The 19,384-nt window shown below is 40.2% G+C and overlaps 1 protein-coding gene across 1 annotated transcript in view; it reads right to left on the bottom strand.

Annotated features, from left to right (window-relative positions):
- cpamd8 (C3 and PZP like alpha-2-macroglobulin domain containing 8) overlaps window positions 1-19,266 on the bottom strand; it is a 43,614-nt gene extending 24,348 nt beyond the window's left edge. Inside the window, exons 1-27 of the mRNA XM_007233266.4 lie at window positions 18,260-19,266; window positions 16,118-16,269; window positions 15,671-15,693; window positions 15,399-15,564; window positions 14,988-15,040; window positions 14,317-14,334; window positions 13,634-13,688; window positions 12,380-12,493; window positions 12,181-12,265; window positions 11,985-12,093; window positions 11,458-11,685; window positions 10,984-11,154; window positions 10,644-10,772; window positions 10,040-10,232; window positions 9,292-9,467; window positions 8,906-9,055; window positions 8,648-8,806; window positions 8,083-8,222; window positions 7,711-7,773; window positions 7,369-7,600; window positions 5,944-6,097; window positions 3,777-3,916; window positions 3,461-3,512; window positions 2,622-2,920; window positions 1,498-1,723; window positions 409-585; window positions 206-287 (exon numbers count right to left, since the gene is read on the bottom strand). Coding sequence (XP_007233328.3) covers window positions 206-287; window positions 409-585; window positions 1,498-1,723; window positions 2,622-2,920; window positions 3,461-3,512; window positions 3,777-3,916; window positions 5,944-6,097; window positions 7,369-7,600; window positions 7,711-7,773; window positions 8,083-8,222; window positions 8,648-8,806; window positions 8,906-9,055; window positions 9,292-9,467; window positions 10,040-10,232; window positions 10,644-10,772; window positions 10,984-11,154; window positions 11,458-11,685; window positions 11,985-12,093; window positions 12,181-12,265; window positions 12,380-12,493; window positions 13,634-13,688; window positions 14,317-14,334; window positions 14,988-15,040; window positions 15,399-15,564; window positions 15,671-15,693; window positions 16,118-16,269; window positions 18,260-18,345 — 3,632 coding nt within the window. The 5' untranslated portion in view covers window positions 18,346-19,266. The remainder of the gene's footprint in view (window positions 1-205; window positions 288-408; window positions 586-1,497; window positions 1,724-2,621; window positions 2,921-3,460; window positions 3,513-3,776; window positions 3,917-5,943; window positions 6,098-7,368; window positions 7,601-7,710; window positions 7,774-8,082; window positions 8,223-8,647; window positions 8,807-8,905; window positions 9,056-9,291; window positions 9,468-10,039; window positions 10,233-10,643; window positions 10,773-10,983; window positions 11,155-11,457; window positions 11,686-11,984; window positions 12,094-12,180; window positions 12,266-12,379; window positions 12,494-13,633; window positions 13,689-14,316; window positions 14,335-14,987; window positions 15,041-15,398; window positions 15,565-15,670; window positions 15,694-16,117; window positions 16,270-18,259) is intronic.
- Between the last annotated feature and the right edge of the window lie 118 nt (window positions 19,267-19,384).

Here is a 19,384-nt window from a genome sequence, read left to right as displayed (position 1 = left end):
TGCTTATTAGGACTCATGAGTCTTGTTAATGTGGGTTTTAACAATTCATGCCTCCATAAAAAAGAACATTACTGACTCCATAAAAAAGCATATTACTGATATGTGCCTACAGGCAACACTGCGGGGACAGCAGACACGCTGGAAAGGCAAAGCTGTTGAAAGGTTACTGCACGCAGAGAGAGTTTTCATGTTGTGAGAAACTCACCACATGCTCCCAGAAGAGTCTCTCTCTCCAAAAGCACTGTAGGAGCCATCCTGCCTCTTATATGTCAACTGTCGCTGATATCCTAGGAGGAACATTGAGGGAGTGATGGTCATACAGCAGTATTCACAATTCAGAACAAGCCAAATCTACTGCGTTGTCTATTTAAATAAAGATGACATCATTCTAAAATCTCATGGCAGTACCTTGTAGAAGGTAGTCAGTGGCTTCTGACTTCACCTCTGGGCTGAGTTGACGGGTTTTCTGCAGATACTTGAGCACAAAGACATTTGGGGCAAAATGGATCATGTTCTGCTCTCCACAACCAAAGGGCAGACGCAGGAGTTTGTCCAGATTATTGAGAGTTGGACCCATGACATCACCTGGGACACATTGTGCACAATAAAATGTTACACTTGATTATACTGCATTTAGACCCCTAACAATTTGCTTACTATTTAATGTATCTATTATTTAATGTAAACTGTTAGACATTAAAATTGAATTTTTAATAGGACTGGACAATTCAACATTCTGACATATTTTAAAAGTAGTTTATTTAAGCTAAAAAAGAAATATACAAAATTGCAATACCACAATATATCACCTGAAGTGCCACTGCCCTGCATATACTTCAGGAGATGCCTCACTGCTAATTACCATTCTGTCTTATTAAGGGCTTGTTCATTAGATTATTAGTTAAAGCCGATGTCCGTAAATTTTGGGAATTAGGGCCCTCTCTGATGAGAATTGGTAATTGTACTGAGCATGTGGAAGAATCCTTTTAAAATGGGCGGGTGTAATGGGGTCTCTATTTCTCAGTCAGAAACTTCACTTTAACTACACACTTTGTTTTTACTTTTAGTGAATCAGCTACTAAGGTCCGAGTTTCCCCTTCTGAAGTCTCCATTGCTCCATCGGCCGCTTGCGTTTAATAAAAACTGAGCCAGATCTTTTTAGAGGCTGTACATGTGATGTAAGTACATGAAGACGTGTGAAACTCCTGCGAAAAGAGACCCGACTACCCAGTGTTACATGGTGGCGATATGAATATATTACCCTTAACAGGGATGGTCGTTCCAGCACACTGGTTCCATTAAACATAATATTTTGTCCCTTTCTTCACTCAGAAATGCTTCTGCTTTCAGTTTAGTAACAACATAATACTGTCTGACACTTTAAGTCAGATATGTTAGAAGCAGAGAGACCTCATGTTTAGTCCAGTGACACTTCAGTGGTACTGCAGGAATACTGTTTTGTTATGAAAAACAATCAAATAAATGAGCCCTTCTCACCAATCATAGAGGCAGTGGCTCTCTCAGAACCTGGCACCACGTTGTGTGGGACTCCCAGTGTAAAGGCCTCGTTGTGGTTCTCATCTGCATCTTCTTTGCGCCATATCTTGAACTCCCCCACTGAGCCCCAGCCAGTAGAGAAACCAATGTAGTGTACCTGAGCTGGTAGCGGCCCTGACCACTGCATGATCAGCGACTCAGTGGATGGTTCCAAGCCATAACCTACCTATTAGAGAGAAGAGGATGTTACAATGGTGTAATATCACTCTAAACAAATGAGCCTAGACAGGAAATATGCAGTTGTTTTTTATTTGTTCGGGTCTGAGCACCTAAAAGCCTCTCAACACAATGCGTTCCAGATTTTTCACACCGGTTACATCCTGGCAAAATTAAGAGGCAATTAGTTCCTGCCGTGTTAGAAACATGCATGGCCTCATTCAGAGGAAATGAAGCAAGCATGACTCTACTTTAATTTAATAATAACGCAATGGAAGCCAATTAAGTTCTCTTTAAAAAGCAGTTTGATAAATAATGCAATTTACGAGCGCTGGGCTCTTGTAAATAGAGGTAGCCAAGACTTGGCTTAATGTATTTCCTTCACCTTAAGCTTACCCAGGACCAATTTGTAGCTTCCACTACAATCTACAACTGCACTAAATGGGACCATCAAATGTCATCAAACTACTTTGCGAACAGGTCACTTAGTGATCCAATACACCTTTGGCTATAGGTAAACAAAGGTGGCTATGTGGTGCACATTAAGTTTAATTGCCCGTAACGGTGAGCAGTGTGGGTCCAATAATGAACACCAATCCTCGTCACCTCTGTGAGCAAGGCACTGGACATGGATCACTGCGCCTTCACAGTGACATCAGCCAACCAAGCATGACCTCACACAAGTACACCATTAAAATCCAGCTTGGGTGCCAAGCCAGTTCACCCAGAAATCCTATGGCTCGAGGCCAGCGCTCCTAAATTCAGTGCCCAAAGCCAGTCCTCAGCCAACCCAACACAATCTTGTATTCTATTTCTGACTCATTCATTCCTCCCTCAATCTATCCAAATGCCCAAGTTTTAATACACTGCTTCTGCCATTCACCATTTACCAGAGAAGAAGTTCCTACCTGCACACCGCCTTCCCTCCAGCTGATCCAGAAGCTACGGAACTCGTCCCAGGACAGGATGCCTGGTGTGGGGACATTGGCCACAGGCTCGCCCATCTTCCCCACTGAAATCCAAGAGCGGGAGTTCTGCCTGCCGCCCAGCACCACCTCCACCATCTCTGTGCTGTCGTGGGCGCTGGGTGCCAGGGCGATGTGGGCGTCATTGTGGGTCTTCACTGATACCTGTATGTGTGTGACTTTTGATGGCTTCTTCACGTACTGGTATTCATACTTATTAGGTGTGGAGATGTGGATTCTTTCTGCAATAAAGTTTAGGATTACATGTCTAAACAATTTCTAGCAGTGTAAATAAATACCAAGGTTAGCCCATACATGTGAGTGTAGTAACAATTTGAAATATAGGTTCACAATTCTAGTATTAATTATAATACAGAAACTAGAAATGTGTGGTTTGTTTGGTTTCATAAAAAAAAAAAAATCACGGGTTTTCAGTCATTTTACCACTTTTATCACAATTGAAGCGATTAAGTAGCCCAAATATTAAAAAAAAAAATTAATAAAACTACAACATAAAAATATATATTGAGCACTTAACCTTTTTAAATAACTTATAAATTAATAAATTATAAATTAAATTATAATCATGAATGTATATTTGCAGTGCTACTCAAGTCACACGTATGTGAAATCAACTGAGAAATGCAGTCAGTTTTCTGGAAAGGCTAATGTTTAATTATTTGGTAACTATTTGGTGTTTGGTGGAGTCCCATTAGTTTATATTTTAACTTTAGGCTTAACGAAATTGATGTTAATTATAAGAGTAAAGGCAGTTGGCTTACCATTTGGACAGAAGAAGACACTATATGTATACTCTCTGGGCAGACCCTCAGGCTGCAGAAATACAAAAAAATGATCAACATTTATGGTGGATTTATGGAAAAACTGCAGAAGCTTCTAAAGGGCCCTCTGTATTTCTACTCATGTTATAGTGTTGTAGGTTAAAGTTATGGCATGGGTGTTAGCAGTATCAGCAGTGGGAAGGACACTATGGCAGTGTTCGATCTGAGACACATGGTTACTTCTACAGCGATTCTACAATATCACCTGCTACTGCCATAATTAACTTAGTAGACTATGAGAAAGTGTACTTCATACCTCAACCAGCACACTTCTGCGAACATAGTCCATTCCTGCTGGGCTCTTGCGCTCATCCTGCTCCTCGCTCACTTTGCCTGCTTTGCTGGGCTGCAGGCCGTCAGAGCAGCAGCTTGGCTCACTGTACGCAACAGCACGGGCTGTCCCCAAAAAAAAAACACAAACTTTCATTAGCCACCAAAAAAACACGGGTGACTAGAACAGGGGTCCATTTTTAGAAAACTTCAGTTACATAACCCCCTGACTTACTGTAAATGGATAAAAGAGGCTATACAAATATAATGGCCGTGCAACATAATGGTGCTATTTACGCTACACACAAAAACCCTGCTCATCTTCATCAAGCATGATTGCTGGAGATGTGTGTGAAGGATGTGTGAAGGATGGGTCTACTGCAAGATGGCCATATGCCAGCACAGACTCTTTGTGTGTGTGTAGTGAGAGGGAATGACCGGGTCGGAGAGAGACTAGGACAGAGCCATGGGGGGTCTTATTGACCAGCACTGACCCGCAAACTCATCCACATGCCACTGGAAGCCACGGCCACTGGGAGCCACGGCTTCCCTTACCCCGCCCCCCCACTGACCACCAGCTTTGTCCTCAGGATGTACTTTTCTCTGCTATTGTTTGCTGTTTTCAAATGCACTGGGGGTAATTTTTCTGTAAGTGGCATTAAGTAAAAACAGTGCATTAGTGTTCTGCTACAGTATGTGTAATATGCTTGCTAAAGATGTTGATGAGTAACATAAGGATTTGTAAATTAAGTACTCACATATGTGTAGTCCAAATTGGTGTTTTTTACATGCTGAGGAGACACATGTAGGGTGGGCAATATGGTAAAAATATTCCTAGGCCTGTCCAAATATCCCTTTTCTGTTTGGGCACTATATTGTCTCAAATTAAATTGCTATAAACAATAATTATTGTCACTGTAGGACCTAATTATCCAACAGATATATTCATAATATAATGGATTCCCCTCTTTACCTTTACGTCCTTTTACCTTTTAACAAGCAACAACCATTTAATTATTAAGAATATTCAGACACTTAAAATAACAAATAAATAAATAAATAACATTATAGGAAATACTAAGGTCAGCAAAAACTGTTATTGTGATAGGCCTATATATTTCTATATTTAGGATATTCTCACAATGCACAATATTTATCATGATAAATGCCCAATATTTAAAACATGCAACCCTACATTTAATTAAACAGAACAATAGTATATACACTATTTTTATTGGAATGAAAAGTATAATGTGTAATGCAATAAAAACTGTATCACAATCTAATAGGATACTGTCATATTGCTCACCCCTAGACCTGGGCCCAACTCCACAAAGTTTATCTGTGCAGGAACACATGCATGCTCACTTGCGCCCCATGATACAGACACATGCAGTCTCTCTTTCAACTAGTTTTGTTATGATTGTGGGGTCAGTCTTGGGTCACCCACAGTGGGGGTGATGCCAGAGACTCATGCTAGCTACTGAAGTGATCCTTCTTCAGCCACAGCCCTTAGAAGTGCGATGGGTTTGAACAGGATTGAAAAACTAATTATAGAAAAAAGGGCAGTAATGTTGGAGCCTCTTATGAAAAAGTAACAAAAAGAGAGACTTTACCAAGTGCATACCACATAGTCATGGCTGGTCAAGGAGTTTTAAATAAAGAATTACTAGTACATGTTCAAACCCCCTGCTCGTGCAGCTTTGTCATCAGCTGCCAGTGCTCAGAGGGAGCAAAATTGGCCCTGCTCCCTCCGGGTGGGTAGATGGTGCTCTCTCCCCACACCACTCCTAGGGTGATGTCCGCAGCACAGGGCGTCTGTGAGCTGATGTACCGGAACCGAGCCGCTGCGCTTTCCTCCGAGCGCGCTGGCTACTCGGCAATGCTGCATCAGCAGCAGCTTGAAAAGAGGCAGTGGCTGACTTCACATGTATTCGAGGAGGCATGTGTTAGTCTTCAGCCTCCTGGGGTGTTGGGGCATTACTAGTGATGGGGGAATTCAAATGAATGGGTTGGGTAATTGGACGTGTAAATTGGGGGAAAATTTAAAATAAAATTAAGAAAAAAAACAAAGAAAAAAAAAGAATTACTATTCCATTAGTCGTTAGAATGGCCGAAGGAACACATAGGAAAAACTCTTGAAAAATTCTAACCTGTGATGTTTGCAGTAACCAGCTCTGTAAAGGACAGCACTATGAAGGTGGGCGCTGCCTCCCCCGGGGCCACGCACTTCTTCCGAGTCAAATGGTGTTTCCCTGGGTGACCCACAAACTTGATCCCTTTAGGCACAGATACCTTCACATGGACCTGCAGAGAATGACCAGTAACACTGTAAGTCAGTTTGTAAGTCATTCCATCATACTGGATACATTGTGAATGGAACTCTCAGCATATAAAATTGCATCATATCTCTGTGCACTCGCTCTCACTTTCTAGCGCTCATGTAGCGTGACTTCCTGAAGGCTCATAAAGGATTTTGGGGAATTGGAGGCGCATTGCTCATTTTCCATGCTGCCTGACTCATGGCCTCCCATAGTCCCTTTAGAATTCTGCCTCTGCAATGAAATAAATGCGCACCAGTTCTTTTCGTTGCTCCCCATCCACATGCTATAGCACAGTTATATCAGATCCCGAAATAACAGAAAACAAGAGGAAGTAATTTACTTGAAACAGAGCTTGTGTTGCAAAATACTGAAACTGTGTGAATGCATCCCAATTATGCACTATGCATTAATACAAAATACTTATCTTAATATTGGAGGGTATGCACAAGTACACATAATATTTACATATTAATAAATTCATATTAACAGGAAGTGTTTGAGATTTGCTATGCCAGGTGGCTGTTATCGTTTTGTTAGGTGGTTACTAGGTGGTTCCTTTGCTCTTGCTAAGGGGTTGCCACTGTGTTCCTGGTGGTTGCTATGAAGTTGCTAATTGGCTGCAAGGCCATCACAATGGTATCCAAGTTGGTAGCTCTGGTGTTCCTTAGTGGTTCCTATGTTATCCCATGTCACAGTTATAAGGTTGTTAAGTGGTTGAAAGCTGATTTTTAAGGTATCCGAGGTGATTGCTATGGAATTGCCAACTGAATACTAGAGTTTGACACTTCTAGGGTATTGCTAAATGGTTGGTAATGTGTCTAAAGTGGTTGCTGTTGTACCCCAAAGTTAATGGTTAGTTGTTACAAGTGTATTTGTAGCACTGTTGCATTTGAAGCATTTTAAAACATTTACAATTCCATTTATTTCTATGAAAAACTGTGTTTTTATCAGAACAACTGCAAAAATTTAAATTTAATTGCTTACTGTGAGAGATGTCTGACACTTCATGGCATATTTTGTATTTAACAAATAAATAACAAAAGATAAAACAGATAAAAGTTAGCACTTTCAGCCAATACAAATGTTTCAGCTATATATAATTGCACAATACGTAAAAGATACGTTAAGTAATTTTTCTTTTGAGTTACACTGGCCTCTGCAACAGAAAAATACTTCAATAACCTCAGATACATACTCTCACTCTTACACATATCTTTTTTCTACGTAGATTTTTTGCTATGTCTTCTCTCTCACCTCTGTGCAGGTGGGGAGGTAGTTGTAGACAGTAAGAGGGACTTTGGTCTGCTCGCCACGGATCACACTGTATGGAAGGGTGAAATCAATGAAGAAGGGTTTGAATGTCCGCAGTTCTGCAGGCTTAGCCAGGCCCAGCCCCTTATCCTCCGACAAACCGACTGCCTCCGTCACCCAGGTAGTGATGGAATCTGGGACGTCCAAGCGCAACTCTGCTTCTCCGGTTATGTTGCTGTCAAATAGAAAGTTTATAATGTTTACTACAAATATGCATATCAAAACACAAAACACATTATATTAAAACATAAAGTTCTAGGATTTTTAACATTAGCTTTATGGTACCTGACATTGAGGCAGTTCCATATCCACGTCTCAGGGAAGAACGTGCGCTTGTGCTTGATTGCCCTGTAAAAAGGAAATTAAATAATCAAAATATAAAATAAAGCTATAGGTAAAATAAAAACGAAGACAAACAAGAAAGTTCACTTGTTCATAAACTTAAGTATCTTTGTCAATTTTATACACTATGATATTGTTATTTTACCAAACAGGGGTGTCCTGTTCTTAGCCTAGATTACTTAAGCACAAGATTCCAGCTCCTGTACTCCTACTAATCCTAGGAACTAACTTCTGAGTGGAATCAAGTTTGTCCAGATCTAGACAACTCTACACAAGTCAATGTTAAGTCAGTCAGAGCTTTGTGGGTTTGAGTACCGAGCTGTTGAACGGGAGTGCATCGCTGCCTGAGTGGAGGTGTGGGGCTGGAAGGCAGGCACGGCCTCATCAGTGTACATGCCACCAGTCTGCCGGTGGTTCAGTCTCACCATGTCCGTCATCACCACCAAGCCGGTTTCCTGTAACACAAACATCGACAACAACTTAGATAGATTGTTGCCAAATGACATCAGTCTTCTGAACCCAAAACCCTGTTGTAAGGCCTTAGTCAAAAGCTCAACAGTGCAGCTAAGCAGACCTGAGTATTTAGCCCCTAAAACGATAATCAATAACCAAGTGCTTCAACCACTAAGCTACCACTGTTGCATATATTTTAATAAGTTGTATAAAAAAAAAAACATTAACAAAAACATAAAATATTGACTAACAACCTATTTTTCCTTACAAAAATGAGACAAAAACTAAAGTAAATGTAACATGACTAAATGGTCTATGACTAAATGTAAGGCAAAAAAAAAATAATAATAATAAATTAAATAAAATATATGGGTTAAATTACTTGTTTTCAGCAATTTTCAAAACATTGAGTGGCCCAATATCTCACCGTGAAAGCAAAACGAGCATCTTTGGTGATATCCCAGTGCCATGGGAACACAGATGAACGCCGTCGTCGTGATGACAATCCAGGCCACCAGAAATGTCCATCATCTTTGGGTACACCGAAAGCATCGGAGACATCAAAATCGGCAAGTTCCTTAAACACCTGCAATATATCAATCAAAAACAGGAACTTTTAAGCATGTAAAAAACATTAGTACTTAATGAAAAAAAAGTATTTTTTATATATTTTTAAAGGCTGGACCTTTTCTGGGGTGAGCTGGTAGCCAGGTTTGAGGAGGTACATGCTCTTGTCCACAGTTGCCACACAAACACATGAGCCCTTCTCCCCTCTGACATGAAGGCTGACCGAGCTGCCTGGCATTGACTCATTGGTGGACATAGAGACGGACACCTAGAGGACAGCATGAGCTATATTATATATTATATTAGAAGCTGATTCAAAAAGAATATACAAAGAACAATTGGTGGAAATATATGACTGGAGTGTGAATCCTTACACATGATCAAGCTACTGAATATCAGGTCTTGTATTCCAATGAAGAAGTTACAAAATGTAAGGATAAGAGCTAAAGAAATAGAACATGAAAAGAGAAAACAAAAGGGGGGCAGATTGAGATAAAGACAGACCTGGTTCTCAAAGCGGGGCAGCACAGGGATCTGCAGGCTGTCAGTCACGCCCTCCCCATTCTCACGCACATAGTAGACCAGCAAGCGGCTGAGGGGTGCCATGGCAGCAGTGATCTGGAAGCGCAGTACAGATACGCAGCTATCTGACTCGTCCTGAGCTGTGGCTTCCTCTGAACCTGGATCAACAGAACCACCAAAACTTAATGTGGCAGTTCATTTGCATGAGGTGTGAACCAAAACAAGTTTAAACATGCAATGTACATTGATGTCCAATGTGTGTGGATGAACCCTGGCCAGTATGCTAATGGCATGGCGACAGGAATTAATGATATTATACAGCTCTGGAAAAAAATAAGAGACCACCTAAAAATTATGAGTTTTTTTATTTTTATTTTAGCAAATTGAAAACCTCTGGAATATAATCAAGAAGAAGATGGATGATCACAAGCCATCAAATCAAGCTGAACTGCACCAGGAGTGGCATAAAGTTATCCAAAAGCAGTGTGTAAGACTGGTGGAGGAGAACATGCCAAGATGCATGAAAACCTGATTAAAAAGTCCAACTTTTTTGTCCAATAAATATTGATTTCTGAACTGAAAGCTCTGCATCATTTTTGTTATTTCAGCCATTTCTCATTTTCTGCAAATAAATGCTCTAACTAATGCACCCAAAAAAAACATGTGATAATCATGACAGGCAGTGTCTGGCTGGAATTGTCTATGCATACGAAAACAAGCAAATACTAACCAGAGTGTAGTGGGGGCTGAGGAGTGGTGTGAATGTTCTTGTCAAAGGTGACTGCTGCTCTCCTGCTGCGTGCTGTGCTGTTTGGATGCCTATGGCCAGACTGGACAATATTCCCACGAGAGGTGATTTCATAGTGTAGGGTGAAGTTGCAAGGGCAGGTAGACTTCAGCATGACCTCTACTTCCTGCCCAATCTACAGGAACATTTTAACCATAAAATCAGAGAAAAACAGCACAGTCTAAAATCAATCTAAGACCAAATGCTTGAGCCTGTGGTTGATGTAATGTAGTGGCTAGGGTTCGATTTCTGCCACAGGCAAGCAAACCATTCAAGCCCAAGAAAAACTTCCCTGGGCAGGACTTTTACCTATACTTATAACATATTTTAAATGTAGATCACTCTGGAAAGGAAGAACAGCCGAACACTGCAAATATTAATGATAATATCTTTCTAATCTTTTTCTAATCTTTCCATATGCCCCATCATATACGATAAAAATGTAGTATGTATGAATGATATGCAAAAAAATAATAATTGTATGCAATGTCAATGTAAAGGGATATGATGGACACTGAGACAACTGACATTTGTCCAAAGAACTTACTATGAGTGGAGCAGTGGGGCTCTGGAGCTGTATATGACACTTGCTGGGAGAGTACCAGCTGCTGATAGACAGATAACTTGGCAGATACTGATCCCCTGCTGGATTTCCATCAATAGCTATCACCTTGGTCTGTAAATAATAAAGAAAGAAACATAGAAAGTAAAGAAGTTGTGCAAAAAGTGTACAAAGATTTCCTATAGTCTTTTCTTCATAAACTATGATCTCAGAACAACACAGCTGATTGCATTTGATGAACATTCTCCAGCTTCTAGGTCAAGTTCTGAGCAGAGCTGCAGGTTTTCCCCCAGTCTCTAGCCAGAGGAATGACCTTCCCACTAACCTCTAGCCAGACGTACTGGGCAGCAGTGGGGATGGACGGGATCTCGAAAGTTGCCTCGCCATTCTTGGAGGTTAGCTCACTGGTGTAGACATTGTCTTTTGGGGTGAGTTCAGCTTTTACACGGACCTGGACACCATCTGCAGGGCTCCCGTCCGGATACATCACCTCAATCTAGTAGACACATAACAAAAGAAAGGTGTTCAGTATTTGGCCTTTGGTTAAATGTTTGTTTTGTTTAGTTTTGTTCTGGACATAAATATTATTTTATGTGCACCTCTAGTTATTACACAGCTATTCGAAACTATTAGAATAGTCTGTGACCAAACAATTCATTGGTTATTAGTGGAGGATAATATTAACAAAAAATGCAGAATATAAATAATTTTATAATAAATTAAAAGTGGAATCTACCAGTTTGCAACTAACAAGCAATACATATAATAATATGTTAGTAGTTTTTTCAGAACATCTCACCTTCCCCTTATAAGGCAAACCAGGTTTGAACTGCTTGCGAGTGTCCTTGGAGTACTTGATGTCGATGAGCTGCTTGTGAACCGGTGTGGAATCATCAAACATGGTCTGTTGTCCCCCATCCACACTGTTCACTGACACCCACATGTTCACTGTTCCCCGGAAGTGATCAGTGACATCCAGGGGCATCATGTCCTTCACACAGAGACTGAAGGTGGCTGATCCTTTCATCTACAGTGACATAGCATAAGAGAAAGTAAAGAGACTGACAGTAATTTTGTGATGTTTACCTACTTTCAAATATTTTTTTCTGTGTAAGACTTTTTAGCATTTTTTCCCCAAATATTTTCAAGATCACTTTATAATATCTAGCTCTACAAATATACCAAAAACATACCCAATGTATGATAAACCCACCCCCCTGTTTCACAGTTGTTTTTTCTTTCCATGCAGTTTTCTCCAATCCTCCAATCAGTCCACAGCACTATAAAAACAGAGGACCTAGAAGTTTTTTTTCCCCCAGTACTCACGTCCATTGTCTTCACCACAGGATGACCCACTTCATGTCTGTAGTATCCAACTCCATTTACTGTCATGTTCACTGTTAACTTTCCAGTTACAGGCTTTCCAAACGTATACCTAAAACCAAAAAAAAGTGCTTATAAAGACAACACTTCTAAATAGGATATCTAAAAATGTAATGTGTTTAGATTAGCATGTTCGCACCTGGCTTTTACAGTGGCTTGTTCACATCTGCTGAGGTCTCGTATGTACGGAGGGGGCTCTACAATCAGCTCAAACCTGGGTGTTACTAATTAAGGGATGGAATTATAAGAAGGGTAATAAGCAATAAATATATGTTGCAAACCAATTAATAAATTATAATGTTTGACACTCACATTGTAAAATTTAGAATAGAACTCACCATACTTCTGAACTTCAAATGACTTGTTGTAGGTGTGGCCTTGTACATCAACGAACACGAGCCACTCACCAAAGACTGGCTGGTCTGACAGTGGGAAACTCATGTTCACTATCCCTGATGATACATAACAAAAAAGGGTCAGCACTTATTATAACTATTGGTGGGGTTTATAGGACATGTTATATAGATGTCCAAATTTTTATCCATCCATATTATGACCACACCTTTTTTAGCTCGACTGATGATTTAGTTACTTTGTAGTACTATAACTACAGACTGCAGTCAATCTTTTCTTTGCATACTTTATAGTAATCTTTTGAACCTATTCTTCAACAGTAAAGACCCCACAGAGCAGCTACTATTGGGGTCCTGGATAATTCTCAGCACTGCAATGACACTGGCATGGTGGTGGTGTGATAGTGTGTTACGCTGGTATGAGTGCTGCTGGAGTTTTTAAACACTGCTGTGCGCTCTATTGGACACTTTACACCCACCTAACAGCTCCACCATATAGATGTAAAGTCAGAGATAGGAGCTTATCTGTTTCTGCCCAAATAGTTTTGGTCATCACCTAGTCCTGAGAATGATCCACCAACAAAATATTACTTGCTCTGTTGTGGTGTGTGTATATACAGCTCTGGAAAAATGCATGAAAAATGTGATTAAAACCAGGGTTATTCCACCAAATATTGATTTCTGAACTATTAAAACTTTGTGAATATGAACTTGTTTTCTTTGCATTATTTAGGGTCTGAAAGCTCTGCATATTTTTTGTTATTTCAGCCATCTCTAATTTTCTGCAAGTAAATGCTCTACATGACAATATTTGTATTTGGCATTTGGGAGAAATGTTGTCTGTATTTTATAGAATAAAACAACAATGTTCATTTTACTCAAACATATATCTATAAATAGCAAAATCAGAGAAACTGATTCAGAAACTAAAGTGGTCTCTTAATTTTTTTCTAGAGCTGTATATACATATATTATTCAATTTATTTTCGGAGTTATTTGTTATTAATTTGAGACTTACTTTAAAATATTGGGACTGTTTTACAATATCAAGGTAGTCTGTAGATCAGCTTGTGTTAGATATAAGACCTAGGTCACTAACAACTGTGGGTATGTACAAACGGTGAGCATACCAACCAAGTCGGGGCATGTTTAATGCGTTTAAGGATTAAATGTCAATGCAGTAGTGTGAAGTACTTTAAAGCTGGTTTAAAGCACAGCATCCTTTAAACAGTGTCTCACCACAACAAACAGGCTTGAGATCTTTCCACTGGACCATGCGAGATCCTCTTGGGTCCTGGGTAAATACATATGCATTTTCGCATTACAAAAAGCAGCTCTTAAAAAAAAAAAAGACATTTTACACAACTTAAAAAGTTTCCTGAAAATCACACTTAAGTAAACTAATCCAAGTCCCACATTGCCTTAAACAAACTGACCTTGCCCCTATTCAAAGAGCTGAAACAGTGGGAGCTGTCAGTCACAGCTAAACTACACAGACCTCCTGACTGCCACTTCCTTCTGCAAAGCTCGACCGGCTGCAGCAGCAGACTAACACAAACTTTGTATACTTAGCAAACATTTATTCTCCATGACCCCTCCTCCCCCCCTTCAAGTCGTTTACATAGCTTCCAGAGGAATTTTCTGGAGGCAGGCTGCCGTGTTTGGGCCCATGGAAGCTTCAAAGGCCGGGCAGCATGTGGGACGGGAGTGACAGCTAAGCCTGGAGTGGCAGGAGGCAGCCCAAAGTCGGCCCTCTTTCATCTCGCCCTGTTGCCCATGTGCGTCTACGTCGGGGTCAGACCCTGAACTGCAGGCCTGTTATCAAACACTACAAGCCCTGTAATCTTAGGCCTGCTGGGAAAATAAAGCCCAAAAGCGCATCATGCCACCAGGGTGGTCCCCACCGCATCAACTGCACTCACCACGACATAAGCTTCAATCTGAAAAAAAGAAGGATAAAAAGAATACGATTAGGAAGAAGGATGACGCATGTTTGACTAAATGCACAACTACATGCAAAAGGTGACCACCAACCCCGGCCCCTCCCCACAAAACTGTTCCAACAATCCAGCATCTGTGTGAAGTCAAGAGGCTTTGGGTGATAGCTGAGCCTGAATAAGGGCAATATCCTCACTATCCTGAGATGTGCTTGGTACGGATTAGCACCAGGAAAAAAATCTGTTGGCTCAAAGTGACGCTCTGTGTAAACTTACTTTACAAATGTATTGGGGCACCTGCTCATCCATTACTTCTTCCAAAGCTATTACAGGAGCATTACAAAAAGGTTTAATCTGCTTTTATTAAACTAACTGATCAACGGTCCAAGAAAGACTTTTTACAAGATTTTGGAACATTGCTGTCAGGATTTGATTGCATATGGCGATAAGAATGTTAGCAAGGCCAGAATGTTGGATGATAACCACCACACCAATGTATTGGATGGAACATCATCATTTTAAAAGGTTTAGTTCTAATTCTGTAGAGGTTTAAACCCCTGTAGCACAGTCCTGGCATCAGGCATGGTGCTAATAGGTAATGTTCATCTTTTTCACATCTCATGTCAGTTACCAAAGAACTAGGCAGATCATCATACCTTGTCATTGGCAGGTCTCAGGTCTGGGGTGATGGAGTACACATTGATGAGCACTAGTACAAAGAGCACAAACAATAAAAACAGTACATTCATTTATCTCCATTCTGCCACAGCACTAGACATACACACAAGGTCAGCTCACACAAATGTACATGAGACAGAACATGTTACAGTCCTTATTGTCCGGTTTTGTAGATTTTAATTATAATGCATCTTATTAAGGATATTTTTTACAATTTTTAATAAAAGCCATTCGATAATATGTTTTTACAAGACATCTCTGAGCATTTATTGGATCACTCATAATCACTGGAGATTACAAGTCAAAAGGCACAACGACTACATTTGAAATACGAGAAAATCATTTCTACCACACATATCATTTAACACGGCGAGAAAAAGAACAGAAACCTTTGTGCTGAGGTTTGTAGATGGGCTTGTCAGTCTGGATGAAGACAGCTGTGCCTTTGCTGTCAATAGTCACTGTAGTGTGGTTGTGGAAGATGTAGCCACCCTCAGTGAGGTGCCTGTTTCCCCACACCTTGAGAATAGCCTGGCCCCGCAAATCTGACGGCACCTGAGCAAATCACAACGGTCGCTGCACTAACAAACTACAGGAGTATTAGTAAACACTGTGAACACTGTAAACACTGTTCTGAACAGTGTGACATTTCTGGACTTACCTTCAGTTTGATAGTGCCTTTATCTAAAATAAAAAGCAAGAAAACAACATTTTGGTTTATGTAAGGTGTATTATATTACAGTGCAAAGCAAAATAAATTTGATTTCACACTCTCATCTGACTGTAAATACAAAGACATCATGAGGTCTAAACTAAATCTACAGCAGTACATTATGCAGACTACAGCACTGTTTTACTGTTGTTAACTTGCTTCAAATGTGTAAAACAGCAGTTGCAAGCTTGAGAACTCTGCAGGTCAAAGGTCAAATAGCAGTTTTAGAAGCTAATGATAATAAAACCAGGCTGCTAAGCACCACTGGAGTGTATCTTCAGTGCTGGCTCAGGAGAAGTGTAATTTGTATCTTTATTAATGTCTAGAATAAGACTTTAAGTGTTAAAAGCGATACTAGGTCAGGTCATAGCCAAGCCAGTCTAGTAGAGCACTTACCTAGAACAGTTCCATGGCTGTGTGCCACAGTCTCACCCTTTACACTCAGCTGCACCTGCACACGTGTCTCATCCACTGTGTTAAACAGGGTGACGCTTACAGCCTCCTCGACTCCGGCACGGAAAACTGACGGAGCAGCAATCAGGTATCCCCTGTGCATCATGGAAAATATAATATAATATATATATGACATTGCTAGTTGCTAGTAACTAGCAATGTTAATGTAAATTAACAGAAAGGCATTGTCATTCTTCTTGTGTGTCTTTGATATAACTATACTTTAAATATGTATGGACAGGATAAAATAAATTACTGGATTCATCATGGTCACACAACTCATTTAAGATACCAAAAAACATCAGCAAAACATAACTGTCTATCTGACTTGGTAAGGAAAATGGCCACCAATGAAGTTATTTTAAAGCTAGAAGGATGACCTCTGGTATAAATGGATATAAGGTACTATGTGAGAGATATCACAAGCCTTAAATATAAGTGATTTATTTCTTTAGTTGTTCACTACGAGAGCTCATTAATATATATATATATATATATATATATATATATATATATATATATATATATATATATATATATATATATATATATATATATAAAGGGGTTTAACTGCATTGTTATGCTCTACTATCATTACACATTTTACTGGCATCAAATGGTCTTAACATCACAATAACATTGTTCATCAAAATAATTCTTACATATCACATTAAGGCTTACATATGAATACAAGTTAATTTAGGTGCCGGGCAAAAGATTTATTTCTAAGTACATCAAAATCAAATATTTATTTTCCAAGACTGTGGGACACAAAACACTTATCCCACAAGGCCATGTTAGCCATGGGGTTAGCAGTCTGGGTCAACTGAATCACTGCACTCTGGAATTAGCACAGTCTGAGAAGCTGTTGCTCAAATACTAAAGAGCAAATGAAGCTTGGAGTACTTGGGGATTAAAGAGGTCAGTCACAGAGACATATTAGTAAGGGTGTAACAATACATTCGGTTCACGATACGATTCACGATACTGATATTCTGATGATACTTTGACCAAAATAATATTAATAATACAGTAAAATGTTGATTAATGATGATCTATGGGACTACTGAGATTGGAGCTGTGAGAGGAGGGAGTGTGGCACATGTCAGGACCATGCCCTAGTGGGTTGCTGAGTGGTGCTGTTATTTGCAAATCTTGGTTTTTGAACAATGCAATGATATTAGATATCATGTACTGCATAATACAATGCCTGTTGTGCAGTATCACAATCTGTCAATGCATGATTACATCCCCACATATAAGTATCTTATTTTTGTAAAACATTTAGCAGCAATTTTTATTTGCAATTCTTGTCCAAAACATGGTAAATGCCCTGGACATCATATATAAGCACTGCCTGTTTTCAGGGCTGTGTACAAACACACATACTAGGATGCTAAATAGTAGGTATTTAAAAGTAGTGTGCATCATTACCAGTAATCTCTCGCATAAAGCAGGTTGTGTTTTTATAATATGGAACAATATGCAGCTTTATTATTGGGGGGAACTTTGCTTTTTATGATCATTTTGGTCTAGAATGAAATCCTTAAGATTACGAAAAAGAGAGATGTGGGCTATGAGAGAGGAAGTTACTAGCAGCATCAGAAAAATATATATAAAAATGAATTTGAATCTGAATGGCAAGCCTGACTCTGAATGTAGAATCTGAATGTAAATTATAATAGTAGGTTCATTTCTTCATGGACATAGCAGGTAAGAAGCAAAATCACACACTAACTAGAATAATAAAACAGTGCACTTGTATGTACAGTATTAGTAAGCATAAATGGAACAGTGTACAACTTTAGGTGTGTTGGAAAATGCTACTGTGGGCTACATTCAACAAGTGGTTACCAACAGCATGTGGGAAAAAAATAAGATAAAAGGAAATAAAATGAAATTTGGATCTGAACGTCCTAGAGTCAATCACAGACATATGACAGACTCTAAATGTGAATAAATCAAATTAAAACAGTATTTTAGTAAAAAGTTGAAGTGGCAAAGCCGTCCCAATGTTCCTTTAAGTGCATTAAAATGAATGAGAACCACAGCCTGGATAACTTGAACAACTTTATACAAACTTACTGCTTTTCCTGTGAAGTGATTTTCCCCAAAATACACAGGAGGACCAACCACGACAGAGTCCACGACCTTTGGTACAAATTAATCATTCTGCTCTTCAGTCAGTCCTGCACAGCCCTTACAAACTGCCTAATCAGCTCCAGAAAACAGTAAGAGTCCTATTCCCTGACGAAGTGCATGAATCCTTCAGTCAAAGATCAGATAGATCAGCCATTGATGGAAACATGCGGGCTGGTTCGCTCCCGGTTCTCCGTGTGGGAAGAAGTTTTTATCTCCCTCTGCATTCCGTGCAACCCAATTTTTCTCCCTCTCTCTCTCTCTCTCTCTCTCTTCGAGTCTCACGCCCCTCTCTCTCCCTCGATATCTCTCTCACTCTGAGTCTCTCTCCATTCCTCAATCTGAGTCTCACATTCCTCTTTATCCCTCTCTCCGTCTGTCTCTGAGTCTTACACTCGTGTATCTCTGAGTCTGACACTCCTCTCTATATCTCTTTTGAGTCTTACTCCTGTCTCCTGTACACTCCCAATCCCTCGCTACCTCTCTCTCTTTCCGAGTCTCACACTCCCTATCCCTCTCTCCCTCGTTACCTCTCTCTCTCTCTCTCTCTCTCTCCCTGACCGAGTCTTACACTGCCTATCCCTCGACCCCTCGCTATCTCTCTCTCTCTCTCTCTGAGTCTCACACTTCTCCCTCTCTGTCCGAATCGCACACTTCTCTCTCTCTCTGTCACACTCCCTTTCCTTCTCTCCCTCGCTGTCACCCTCTCTATCTGCGTCTTACACTCCTCTTTACCCCTTTCTCTCTGAGTCTCACTCTCTCCCTGTTTCTCTCTCTCTCCCTCTTTCTGAGTCTCTCTATCTTTTCTCCTCCTCGCGCAGAGACGCGGCTTGGTGCGTTTTGTTCATCCGCCTCAGTTCGGTTTGCTCATATTTCAGCATTAGCGATGGTTACCTCCGCCCTGCGATAGTCCTTTAATATCTGTCTGTTTGAAGCCTCTGAGTTTCTCTAACAGTGGTGGGGTCTGTCTATATTACACCCGAAGACTTTATCCCTATTTCTCTCCCCCCCCCCCCCCTCTCTCTCTCTCTCTCTCTCTACTCTTCTTGTGGTGGATTAGCTAGGTTAACT

This window comes from Astyanax mexicanus, chromosome 16, assembly GCF_023375975.1.
Source record: "Astyanax mexicanus isolate ESR-SI-001 chromosome 16, AstMex3_surface, whole genome shotgun sequence".
Lineage (NCBI taxonomy): Eukaryota > Metazoa > Chordata > Actinopteri > Characiformes > Acestrorhamphidae > Astyanax > Astyanax mexicanus.
Note: the sequence above shows the minus strand (reverse complement) of the source record. Positions and strands in the feature narration are given on the sequence as shown.